Consider the following 14,091-nt stretch of genomic DNA (forward strand, 5'->3'; position numbering starts at 1 on the left):
ATTTTATTTTTTAAAAATAATAAATGATTGTTATTTTTAAAATAATTTTTAGTTACAGATGAACACAATATATTTATTATTCTGTGGTGCTGAGGATCAAACCCAGTGTTTTACGTGTGCAAGGCAAGAGCTCTACCACTGAGCTATAGTCCCAGCCCCTTATTTTTTAATATTTTGAGACAGGGTCTAAGTTGCTTAGGGCCTTGCTAAGTTGCTGAGGCTGGCTTTGAATTTGGCAATCCTCCTGCCTCAGCCTCCCGAGCCACTGGGATTATAAGAGTGCACCACCACACCTGGCTTGAACTGCACACTCTAACGGGTGCTCTAGTATATGAGTTAAATATTTTAAAAATCAAAACCATAATTGAAGGCGGCACAAATGTTACATATTAGAACATTATATTAACCTAGATTCAGTTGATTCTGTATTTTTAGAAAGTCCACTGCAGATATTCTGGTTTTTGTAGCACAAAGCAGGATGTCACCTGGAAGCCCCTGCACATGCCATGTCTACCTTCAGTCATCTTTCTGTCAAGTGTATGCAGCAATATAAAGGCTGCTCGCTTTCCTGGTCTTTCCTAATTTCACACAAGCATTGGGAGAAAATGAGAACCATTTGACACAGGAATCTGGTCAGTTAAGCTTCAGAAAAGCAAGAATTTTTGCTGAGTAGTTTTGCTCTGTTGGTAGAAATAGGGAATATTAAAGTTCTTCTGCAAAACGCTTGTACATAGGAGTATATCCTTTGAAATGTAATATTTTAAAAAAATGTCTAATGTTCATCCAGTTTCTTTGAGCATACAGGAAGACTATTTCCCAGTTTCCCTTGCAATTAGACTGGAACCACATAGTGAGGTTGAAGCCAGTAAGATCTGGATAGAAATATCCTAAGCCATTTCCAGTCTTAGTCATAAATTGTTCCTTCACATCTTCCAAGTTTTCTCCTATGCTTAAGTGTTGCAATTAAGAACTTCAAAACCTTCAACAACTTACAGTTGGTGTCCAAAAAAAAGGAAAAAAAAGACCGAGGATGTAGTTCAGTGGTAGAGCACCCCTGGGTTCAACTTATAGTATCAAAACAACAAAAACCCCCCAAAACAAACTAAAAGATGGTTCCCTAAATCACTATTGGAGGTGGATTCCCCACAAGATTAGCCTGACTTGTATCATCCAGCAGTGTAAACTGGAAACAAACTTCTGTTGGGGTGAGCTGGAGATATTTTGGAAGTTTACAACAGCAAGTAAGCATAAACAATAACCTACAATATGGAGATTTTTACTGTGGTATTTCCAGTTGCAGAAAAAGTAGTGATTCCCCATTTTAGTCAGCTTTTTGTTTTGTTTTGTTTTTTTGGCACAGGGGATTAAACTCAGGGGCACTCAACCACTTACCCATATCCCCAGCCCTATTGTATTTTAGAGACAGGGTCTCACTGAGTTGCTGAGGCTGGCTTTGCTCCTCCTGCCTCAGCCTCCAGAGCCACTGGGATTACAGGTCTGCCCCACTGCACCTGGCTCCTAGTTTCAGTTATTTTTGAGATGAGGCAGGAGAATCCCAAGTTCAAGGCCAGCCTGGGCAATGTAAGATCCTGTTTTAAAATTTATAAAGGGTTGGGTATGTAGCTCAGACATAGAGTGCTTGCCTAACATACATGAAGCCCTGGGTTTGATCTCCAAAAAAAAAAAATTGTTTGAAAATACACGATTTCCTTAAAACACTTTGTTTTTTCCCCCACATTTTCACTGGTGCATCATAGTTGTACATATTGATGAAATTGTTGTTATATATTCATATATGCATACAACATAACAATATAATTTGGCTAATATCACTTCCCAGTACATTCCCCCTCCCTCCTCATCTTCCACCCTTTGGTCCCTTTCCTCTCTGCTGATTCCCCTTTAGAAAATATTTGTTTTTAAGTTTTGAAAAGTTCTTGTAGTTCTTTTTCCAGTATAAAATTTTCTTCTTATAATATAACAAATGGAAAGTGCTTAATAAATTTCTTGTGAAATACTTCTCTAACCTGTGTATACAAATTTGTTCTACATCAAACATTAACCCTAGCTGTGCTGTAAGAATGACGACTCCAGCTGGGACTAACATCTTAACCTCTATTTCTTCTTCTGATTCTCCATGTTGGAAATTTATGTCTTCATCATCCCTGTCAGCATTTCTGCTGGTCTGCTGGGTGAATCCACTTTATTTTGTTGTTGTTGTTGTCAGCTAGACAGAGACTACTATGAGGAGCCCTGACCAGCCCCTGCTGCTGCCCACCTGCATACTCAGGATCCCACAACTTGATGAGGTAGTTATCTGTGTTGAACAACTGCTACACATACTCTTGATCCCACCTTCTGGGTAGTAGTAGCACATTTAGTTTTCTAGAATTAGGAGAAATCAAAGTCCCCATCTCTTTTCTTCCATCCTATGGGATACCAGCTTCCTTGTGCTCCTAGAAGTTAAAATGGTATGGCTCCCTCTAACTGCACTTAAGATTCTCCTATCTCCCACCCACCCCGGTTTAACACCTTTCTCAGTCTCTTTTGCATCTATAGTGTAGCATTTCCAAGTTTAAGGTTTTATGCAAAGGCCCAAAATTAGCCCCTGGCTCAAACATTGTGGGTGATAGACTTGAAATAAATATAAATTGCATGCTTAACCTTTTGAGTTTAAAAAAATGTTTTTTTTTTTCCTTTTTCAAAATATAGTTTTACACTGCTTTGATTGTAGATATCTGTTTTTGCTTCTTATGAACTTAATCAGCTTCACTGGGCTGGACTGGGAGTTGACTATTGTCAATAATAACAACATTTCTGTGGGAAAAAATGTGTTTCAGGTTTCAAACACTTGATTAAATTTCAGGAAATCAACTTGTTCTGAAGTTGGAAAATGTATTAATGAACTTTTAGTTTTCAAATGAGGGTAAGTTACTTTGAGCTTATCGAGAAAAATCAAATTTTTACATATATTCTACAATCATAGTTTAACATAAATATCAGGTGTATTTGGAAAGAAGGCAAAATGGTCACATGTTTAAAGTGATTGAAACTAACATGCAAGTTGGTACCTTACTTTTTTAAAGTGCTTCTGCAAAATTGTCTTTTCAGACTAATTTTTTAAGTTGTTGATAAACCTTTATTTTATTTATTTATATGCAGTGCTGAGAATTGAACCCAGTGCCTCACACATGCCAAACGAGTGTGCTACCACTGAGCCACAGCCCCAAACCCTCAAACAAATTTTTAAAAATATTCCGTATTTCATATTTTAAAAAATAAACTCTTTTAGAAGTTTTAGATGAATAAAAAGTTGTGGAGATAGGACAATAATTCCCATATGCCATATACCCAGTTTCTCCAATTATTAACATCTTACATGTGTGGTATGTTAGTTATAATTAATGAACCAATATTGATAAGTTAGGCTTGTTAGTTTTTACCTGATACTCTTCTTCTATCCTAGGTTATCTATCCAAGACACCCACATTACTTTTAATTAATTATCATGTCTCCTCCTTAAGTTCCTCATGACTGTGGTAGTTTCTCAGAGTTTCCTTGTTTTGATGACCTTGACAGTTCTAATGATTGCTGGGCAGGTATATTTGTTGGATGCCCCTCAGTTGGGCCTTGGGGAGGAAAATCACAGACATAAAGTGCCCTTTTCTTTACATTCTCTCAGGGTCCACACTAGCAAGATGATTTATAAATTTATGCTGACCTTGATAACCTGCCTGAAGTAGTTGTGTTTTTAACCCTTCTTTTCTGTACTTTACTCTTTGGAAGGAAGTCACTGTCTACAGCTCATATTTAAGGAGTGGAGAGTTAGGACCTCTCCCCCACTTTATGATAAAGCATCCATGTATTTCATTTGGAATTTTCTAAGGGAAGTTTGTCTCTTCTCCAATTAATTTATCTAATAATTTTCTTGTATCAATATGGCCTCATGGATATTTATTTTTATAATTGAACTTTTTTGTTGCTCAAATTATTCCAGCTTTGTTCATTAATTCTATCAGTTGGTTCCTCTGTTCCTACACTCACCTCTCTTTTAGAATTTCCTTACTTTCTAACCCTACAACATATTCTAGGCTCATCTTGTGCATTTTTTTCCCCAGTCCTAGAATTATCCATTTCTTCCAGGAACTCTAACTCTTTTTATTGGATAATGGTATTAGAAAACAAGATCTGGCTACTACATCTGCTCTGTATTTTAGATTTTGAGAACATTCAAAATGTAGAAGTCAAAAGGAAAAAGTTCTGCTCTTAAGATATGTCAGGCCACAAAGCCTATCCTTTGTTTTAGGATCAGTGGGGATGATGCCCCAGACTTTGTAAATATTATCACTTCAGCTTACAATTTAACCACCTAGAAAACAGGTCAAAATAATATGTATGAGATCAAGAATGCAAGAAAGGGGAGGTGGACCAGGTTGGTGGCTTTAGTAGTTCATTAGGAGAGATTATCCAAGTCAGAGGATCCCAGGATTTGGGACTTGCTATCTTTTATACTGTTTGGGGTGAGTGGAATGGATGAGAAGGAAGGTGAGGAAGAGTATGTTAGTGTGGGAGGCCGTCGCACTTAGTGACCAGTATTTTTCCTCTCCTAATCGGTTGAGGCACTGTCAGTCATACCCCCCACTCCCCATTGGTCTGGCTACTCTTAAGTTGCTGAAGACAGTAGCCCCAATCTTGAGAGTAGTAAAAATGCAACCAAATGTGTCTTCATGCATAGGCGTGCCTTCCTGTAGCCCCATGGGTAGAGCTATGCTCACCTGTTCCTTTGTGATATTAACCCCTTGCCCTGTTTGGGATAGAATGTTCCATGGAAACCCCTTTGTGAGTCCCCTTCTCTTACTCTGCCCTTGGGTGTGGCCTTCCTAAATGTCAGTGAGACATCATGAAGCTAGACTAAGCCCCTTGAAACCTGACCACTTGCCTAATTTGAATGGCTTCTCCTCAATAAAAGGGGTCAGCACATGCTCTCTCTCTCTGTCTTTCTGCAGACCCTTAAGGTCAGAGGAACTGTCACAGGAACCCCAAAGAAAAAGGCATTTCTGTCTCTTGTGTGGTTATTTCACGCAGCCCAGTAACCCTGGAGTGACCCTGAGTGTTTTGGTCGCCGGGAACATGACATGTTAGTATTCAAGGACCTACTCTTACAAGAACAATTTTCAGAATAAAAGAAACATAATTAACAATTATGTCACAATACAGAAGTAAATTGGGAAATCCCTGAGCAAACAAGGACATATGGTCACCCTATTCTGATCATGCAAAAGATATTCTTACTTAAACACACACCCATACTTTTATTTCTCCTTGCATCATCAGGCCTATTCAAGGATGCAACATTGTACTCCTAGCAGTAGGCCTAGTCTTGGCCAATCTCAACTCATGCTAGTGTGTTTGCTAGTTAATATCTTTAAAAATATGCTGCTGTTTTGAAGATATCAATATCTATCCATCCATCTATATCTATCCATATCTATGATCTGTCTATATGAACATTTCATCATTGAATGTCATAGCATCACTTAATCAATAATTTGTGTCCAGATCAGAATATTGAGCCGATCATGTGATAGACTTTTTTTTAGAGCAGTTTTAGGTTTGCCACAAAATTAAGTGGGAAGTGTACAAAGTTCCCATATATTTCCACTACCCCAATAACACATACACATTCTTTTCCATTATCAATATCTCTCACTAAAGTGGTACATTTGTTATAATTGATGAACTTACATTGACACATCATCATCACTCAATGTCCATAGTTAATGTTAAAATACATTCTGGGTGGTGTAAATTCTATGAGTTTGGACAAATGCATAATGATGCATAGTATTATGCAGAATAGTTTTGCTGCTCCAAAAGTCCTCTGTGCTCTGCCTGTTCATCCCTCCCTCTCCACAAGTCTCTGGCAACCACTGATCTTTTTATTGACTCTATAGTTTTCCTTCCCTAAGATGTCATATAGTTAGAATCACACAGTATGAACCATTTTGAGATTGGCTTTTTTCAGTTAATAATACATATTTAAGTTTTTTCCATGTATTTTGGTGAATTGATAGTTAATTTATTTTTACCACTGAAGAATGTTTCATTAAATACTCAATACTGGTCCTATATATTGAAGATTAGAATGAGAAAAAAAGGGTTGTCTCCTAGGCCTCAAAACACTTAAAATCTAGTAAAAGATTGTATCTAAGGGTGGTAGGTACTGCTTTATTTAGAATATGGATTTTATTCATAATAGAGATCTAATATGGCTTATACAGTTCAATAATGTTTATGCATTCCTTGATGGGTACTTTGTATAGATAAATGATAGATGTTGATATGACTTACATAGTAGATGTTTATTTCTCTTTCACTTAAAAATTTGAGCTGATGTAGTGGTTCTCCCTTGTAAATTATTGAGGGTTTCAACTCTTTTATGTAGTTGACCTGTCATTCTCAACATGTGGCTTCCATCTTGTAGGAAATATGAGGGTTCCAGTTTCTGTCATCACACCAGCAATCACAAGGGACAAAGGAAAAGGAGAGGACATACTTGTCCATTTAAACTCACACTCTGTATGTCTCACACCTAATTCTGTTCTCTTTTCATTGACCCTAACTTATTCATGCAGTCACAACATAAATACAAAGAGACTGAAAATGCCTACAGCTTGGAAGCTCTGCACTCAGTTTAAAGTTTTATTCTTATGCTAGAGGGGAAAAATAGATTCTACAGAAAACTAGCAACCTTTGTCACACTCTTTGTCCTATAAGCATCTTTCTTTCCTTTTGCAGGACATGCTCTCTTTCCAAAGGGTATGGAAAGTTTTTGAATCCATTTGGACAGAACCTTGTCTTCCAAAACTTTGTTCCCTCTATCTGTACATGTACATGTAAATTAGCTTGAGCCTCTCTCTCTCTTAAGGAGTTTGTCAAAAGTGGCAAGAAACAGCCAACAAACCAATGTTCTGACACTTTTTCTAGCTACTTCTTCAAGTGCAGTGATTTTTATCTAGGGGAAAGTGCATTTTCTATAAGGGACGCTGGGAGAATATGGCGAAGTTTTTTTTTTTTTTTTTTTTTTTGTTTTTTTTTTTTGGGTGGTGGTGCTGGGGATTTAACCCAGGGCCTTGCGCATGTGGGGCAAGCACTTTACCAACTAAGCTGTATTCCCCAGCCCTTAGCTGAGGCTTATTACTAGCATTTCATGGGTGGGGAGCAGAGACACTAGACATCATACAATGCTTAGGGCATTCTTGAACCACAAAAAAATGTTCTACCCAAAATTTCAATAGGACAGCTTTTGAGAAACACTCATCCTCTTAGAGGTATAGGCTCTATAGACATGTGCTACTATACGTTGACAATTTTACCAAATGTTGTGTCAAAACTTAAGTGTTACCAGTCTTAAAGTCTACAGTATGTTCATGACTTGATGCCTGCTAATGCCTCCTGTTATTGGTTTTATAATAATAAATAATACACAATTTTTTTAAAGAGAGAGAGAGAATTTTTTAATATTTACTTTTTAGTTTTTGGCGGACACAACATCTTTGTTTGTATGTGGTGCTGAGGATCGAACCCGGGCTGCACGCATGCCAGGAGAGTGCACTACCGCTTGAGCCACATCCCGGCCCCTTAAATAATACAAATTTATTCCTCATGTCTAAACTGGAAGTTCTACTTGAAGAGAAAAGGGGCCTAGGCTTCTATCTATCTTTTAACTATTGTTCTCAAAGTGCAGCCTACTTAGTGATTTCAAGAAGGTTGTTCCAACTCTTAGCTTCAAATTGCACTAGAAAGGATGCTTTAGATTTTAACCCATAAGTTTCCTTTATCGGTTCTGCTTATACCCCACTGGTCTAACTCAGTTATATAGCCAAAACTACCTGCATGAAAGCTAGGAGTTATACTCTTTAACTGAGCAACTCTATGCCTAAATAAATGCTCCATTACTGTAAGACAGAATGAAGAGGTATTGAAGGACAAATAGCAAATAGTTTCTGATGAAAGTTTAAAAATCAAGTTATGTCCAAGTATTACATGAGTGTAGAATAGATCCAAGGGGTTGCTAAAGGCTTCCTAGAGGCTCTCAAGAACCCTAAGAAACAAAAATAAATAAATAAATAGGAAAAGAAAAAATTATGTATTAATAAGATATTTCAAAATACATCAATGATAACCATTTTAAACAATATTTTGTTTTCATATTTTATTGGCATATATAATTATGCATAATAGTTGGATTCTTTGTTACATAGCCATACGTGCACTCAATATAGCAATATAATTTGGCCAATATTGTTCCAGTATTTCCACTTTCCCTCCTCTGCTCCCTCTCCCTTGTCCCTTTATTCTACTCAACTGTTCTTTCTTTCATTTTCATGAGATCCACCCGTTTCTTTCCTTTCTTTTTCTTCTCTATCTTCAACATATGAGAGAAAACACATGACCCTTGACTTTGAGAATTTGGCCTATGTTGCTTAACACAATGATCTCAAAATCACCCATTTTGCTGCAAATGACATAATTTCATTATTTTTATGTTTGAATAAAGTGCCATTTTGTATGTATACACCACATTTTCTTTATCCATTTGTCTGCTGGCAAAAACCTAGGCTAGTTCCAGAATTTTGCTATTGTGAATGGTGCTGCTATAAGCATGGCTATGCATGCATCACTATCGTATGATGACATTAACTCTTTAGGATAAATGCAACATGTACGTGACTTGATGCCTAACTGCCTGGTACAGCTGGATCATAAGGTGGTTCCGCGCCTAGTCTTTTGAGGAAACCTCATACTGATTTTCATGGTGGTTGTACTAATTTACAATCCCATCAATAGTGTAAAAGTATTCTTTTCCCCCACACCCTCTCCAGAATTTATTATTGTTTGTATTCCTAACGGCTGCAATTCTGACCGAAGTGAGATTAAATATCAGTGTAGTTTTGATTTACATTTCCCTAATTGCTAATTATGTGGAACTTTTTAATTTTTTTTTTTTTGGTCATTTGTATTTCTTCTTTTGAGAAGTGTCTTTTTAAAAAATATTTGGTAGTTGTATATGCACAGCATGGATTTATTTTATTTGTTTATTTTTATGTGGTTTTAAGGATTGAGCCCAGTGCCTCACACATGCTAGGCAAGCACTCTGTGACTGAACTGCAGCCCCAGACTGAGAAGTGTTTTTTAAGATCATTTGGTCACTTATTGACTTAGTTGTGCTTCTTGGGGGGAGTTTGAGCTTTTGAGATCTTCATATACTCTGACTTTTATTTTTTTACTATTTTTATTTGTTCTTTTTAGTTATACACAACAGTAGATTGTATTTTGACATATCATAAATACATGGAGTATAACTTCCCATTCTTGTGGTTGTATATGATGTGGAGTTACACTGGTCATGTACTCATATATGAACATAGGAAAGTAATGTCCAATGCATTCTATTGTCTTTCCCATTCTAATTCACCCTCCTTCCCCCCAGTCCACCCTGTCCAATATGGTAAAGTGCCCCCTCTTCTCCCCACCTATTGTGAATCAGAATCTGCATATCAGAGAGAATATTTAGCTTTCGGTTTTTTGGGGGATTGGGTTATTTCACTTATCATGATAGCCTCCAGTTCAATCCGTTTACTGGCAAACCATAATTTCATTCTTCTTTATGGTTGAGTAATATTCCATTGTGTATATGTACCTCATTTTCTTTATCCATTCATCTATTGAAGGGCACCTAGGCTGGTTCCTTAGAACTATTGTGTATATTCTGAATTTTAATCCTCTGCCAGAAGAGTAGCTACCAAGATTTTATTCCATTCTGTAGGTTCTCATTTCATATTCTTTTTTTTGTATGGGGGATTGAACTCAGGGGCACTCAACCACTGAGCCACAGCCCTAACCCTATTTTGTATTTTATTTAGAGACAGGATCTCACTGAGTTGCTTAGTTCCTTGCTTTTGCTGAGGCTGGCTTTGAACTTGTGATCCTCTTGCCTTAGCCTTCTGAGCTGCTTATTCTTTTCCACAGGGATAGCCAGTCTTTCCAGCACCATTTGATAAACATGCTATCTTTTCTTCAGTGTATGTGTTTGGCACAACTGTCAAGGATCAGATGATTGTACCTGTGGGTTTGTGTCTTCTGTTCTTTTCCATTAGTCTCTGTGTTTGCTGTATGCCAGTATCATGCCATTTTTAATTACTATAATGCTGTAATATAATTTGAAGTTGGGTATTGTGATGTCTCCAGTATTGTTTTTTTGGCTTAGAATTGCTTTGGCTATTCCAAGTTTTTTATTCTTCCAAGTGAACATTAGGACTCATTTTTTTTTTTTTTTAGTTCTGTGCATGTCATTAGTATTGTAATGAGGATAGCATGAAATCTGTAGATTGTTTTTGGTATAATGTGCCTAATTTAACAGCATTAAATCTCCCTTTCCCGGAACATGAAAGGTTTTTCCATCTTGTTTTTTTTTCTGTTAGATATTTTTATTTCATGTAATCAAATACAAATAATAGCATTATTGAGCATTTTCTACATGCTAGGTACAATTCTGAGTTTTATATGATTAAATTCATTTAATTATTTAACTAATTTTACAGATGAAGAAATTGAAGCATGAGCTTAGGTAACTTGTCCAAAATCACACTAAGAAATGCAGATCAGGGTTTCACCCAAGAGATCTGTCTTCTGAGCAGGGCTCTTAATCGCTAGCAACAAAGTCTATCCAACAGGTTAGATGAAGTGCCAAGTCATTCAGATAGTAAGTGGATTCAAAGCCAGGATTTGAATCCAGGTCTCACAGACCTCAAAGCCCATGCTCTATGACTTTCTGGTTATAAACTAGAAGACAACAGACAGTATATAGACAGTAGAAAAACAAAAGAACAGAACACTTAAACTACCTTTATATCATTCAGAAATTCGATGTCTTTCTTCTGTATTACTTTATTTGTCCATATTAAGGCACTATAGGTCTTAGTCTTTTCTTCTTCACCTTCTTTCATATGTCCTATTGCCTCTCTTGAAACAAGCTGCAAGTCACGTACTTGGATTTTGTTAGATGACTTATTAATTTTCTGCTGAAGTTCCTTAATTTCTTGTGAAGTGAAATGTACTCTATGAGGATTCACCAGCTCAATTGCAAAGGGCCTTCCATTTCCTAATGTTCTCACATCTACATCTTCTCTTCCAGAGAATGAGAAATTAAAACTCTCTGCTTTGAATACTGTCAGCAGATGATCTGAAATTAATTCTTCCACTGAAGATTCCAGCTTCCTTTCTCCATCAATTATCCAAGGAGTTTGTGATAGATTCCTGGAATATTTATTGTATCTCCCAGCCACAAAAACAGCACCATGAGCACATTCAATTTCAAGAACAGTGCAAACAGCCTTTGGTGAGTTTGGAGGACAAGGAAACTGCTTGCGGAAATCCTCTTCTTTTATCTTATTCAAAGCTTTCATAACTGCCATTCTAGTGAATACCGACTGCTTATTTTGGGCTGGCTTGAAACAGTCTGGTAAAATTTTACCTAGGAAGTGGCAATCCCCAACTGTTTCTGGGTGAGCAAAGACCACACTCACTTCAAACAAGCTCTTTCCATCAATGGGAACACCCAGTTCCTCTGAAAACAGGGGGTATGTTATCCATTTGTAGGCTTCTTTTAGCTGAACTATATCATTTCTTCCCAGTGACAGACTCTGTTTTCCCATTTCCTGTTTTACCAGCAACCATGCAGCATGCTCTCTTACAGAGAGCTGTGGTGGGAAGGAGACTGAAAATACCAAGTTTGTGAATTCAAACCCAGAGGCCTCAACCTTTTGACACACCTTTTTAATGAACTCTTTCTCACAGAATTCTTGAAGAATTCCTAGGCAAACATTGCATACATTTACATTTAAATTTGAGTTTGGGGAAGCAATGCTCCCATCTTCAATAACAGAGATCTTGTTCTCCCCATTTTGACTCGGATTATCAATCCCATCTTCCAGTTCTTGAAGCCGAATTTTCTTGAGAGGTGGGTTTGGAACTTCCAAAATTAATTCATCTTTCAGAAATTTCTGTATATCATTAAGCAACTCCTCATATGAATGTTTGTATGGTGCATGAAAATCCACACCACAGAATCTGAAGATACATCTTGGACAGGTGCCAGTACCGAACAACAACTGAGCCACATGCTTATTTTCCTCAGTCAGTGGAAACATGCTTAATTATAACTTCTCCCAAGATCCTGGAGCCTGGTTTTTCCATCTTGTAATGACTTCTTCAATTCCTTTCCTCAGTGTTCTATAGTTTTCAGTGTAGAGGTTTTGTTGTTTTGTTTTGTTTTTGTTTTTGTTGTTGTTGTTGTAGTTTGTTTTGTTTTGTTCTGTCTTTTGGGTACTGGGCAGGCATGCACCACAGCCAGCCATTATAGAGTTTTTTCAACCTCCTTGGTTGGATTTATTCCTAGGTGTTTTTTTAGGCGATTGTAAATGGAATTGTCTTCCTGATTTCTTTTTCAGCAGATTCATTATTGGTGCATAGTTAAGCTATTGATTTTTGCTTGCTGATTTTGTATCCACCTACTTTATTGCATTTGTTTATTACCCCTAGTAGTCTTCTGGTGGAATGTTTTGGATCTTCTAAGTATAGGATCATATCATCTGTGAACAGTGATAATTTGACTTCTTTCTTTACTTTAAAAAATTTCCTTTATATCCCTTTCTTGAATAATTGCTTTGGCTACAATTTCTAATACTATATTAAATAGGAATGGTAAAAGTGGACATCCCTGTCTTGTTCTAGATTTTAAGGGAAATGCTTTCAGTTTTTTCCCATTCATTGTGATGTTGGCTTTGGATTTGTCATATATAGTCCTTAAAATGTTGAGGTAAGTTCCTTCTATTCCTAGTTTCTTCAGTTTTTTTTTTTTTTAATCATGAATTGGTGCTGAGCTTTGTTGAATGTTTTCTCAGCATCTATTGAGATGACTGTATGATTTTTGTCCTTAGTTTTATTTATGTGATGAATTACATTTATTGATTTGAGTAGGTTATACCATCCTTAAATCCCTGAAATGAAACCATCTCGGTCATAATGAATATGATTTGCTACCATTTTGTTAAGGATTTTTTACATCTAATATCATCAAGGATATTGATCTGTAGTTTTCTTTCCTTGGTATGTCATTAGCTGGATTTAGTATGATGGTGATACTGGCTTCCACCCATTGCTATTTTATGGAATAATTTGAGGACCATTGGTATTAGTTCTTCTTTAAAGATCAAGTAGAATTCAGCTGCGAATCCATCTGGTCCTGGACTTTTTCTTTTTATTTCTTTTTTAAAAAATATTTTGTTTTAGTTTAGTTTGTTTTAGTTGTTGGACACAATACTTTATTTTATTTTTATGTGGTACTGAGGATCAAACCCTGTGTCCTGCACATGCTAGGCAAGCACTCTATTACTGAGCCATAACCCCAGCCCCTGGACTTTTCTTTGTTGATTTTTTTTTTAAATGCTTTTACCTCATTGCTTGTTATTGATCTGTTTAGGTTTTATATATCCTTTCTGTTCAATTTTGGCAGGTCATATCCATTTCTTTTATACTTTCCAATTTGTTGAAGTAAAAATTTACAAAATTGTTTTTAATGATCATTTGGATTTCTATGATGTCTGTGGTGATATCTCCTTTTGCATTTCTAATTTTATTAATATGGGTCTTCTGTCTTTTTCTTGTATTTCTTTTCCTTTGTGTATGTGTGTGTGCATGCATGCTGGGGACTGAATGAGAACATACAATGCAAGCACATTACCACTGAGATACATCCCAGCCCTTCTTTTTCTTTTGGCTAGTTTGGCTAAGGTCTTATCAATCTTTATCTTTTTGAAGAACCAATTCATTGTTTCATTGATCCTACATATTTTTTTAAAAAATCTCTATTTCATTGACTTCAACTTTGATCTTAATTAGTTCATTCTTTCTACAGATTTAGGGATTTGTTTTTGTTGTTTTAATATCATTTTAGTTGTAGATGGACATGATAGCTTTATTTAATTAATTTATTTTTATTTGGTCCTAAGGATCAAACCCATTGCTTCA

At 36.4% G+C, this 14,091-nt stretch overlaps 1 protein-coding gene across 1 annotated transcript; it reads right to left on the bottom strand.

Annotated features, from left to right (window-relative positions):
- Window positions 1-10,720: 10,720 nt before the first annotated feature.
- On the bottom strand, window positions 10,721-12,235 carry LOC107153314 (tRNA pseudouridine synthase Pus10-like). The gene has a single exon (XM_048801297.1). It carries the CDS (start codon window positions 12,210-12,212, stop codon window positions 10,899-10,901), a length of 1,314 nt encoding a protein of 437 aa, XP_048657254.1. The 5' UTR covers window positions 12,213-12,235; the 3' UTR covers window positions 10,721-10,898.
- Window positions 12,236-14,091: the final 1,856 nt, after the last annotated feature.

The sequence above is a fragment of the Marmota marmota genome, unplaced genomic scaffold (genome assembly GCF_001458135.2).
Source record: "Marmota marmota marmota unplaced genomic scaffold, marMar, whole genome shotgun sequence".
In the NCBI taxonomy this organism is placed as follows: domain Eukaryota; kingdom Metazoa; phylum Chordata; class Mammalia; order Rodentia; family Sciuridae; genus Marmota; species Marmota marmota.

Excerpts from the sequence above, each read along its gene's own strand:
- LOC107153314 (XM_048801297.1), bottom strand. The coding sequence starts at position 12,212 with ATGTTTCCACTGACTGAGGAAAATAAGCATGTGGCTCAGTTGTTGTTC.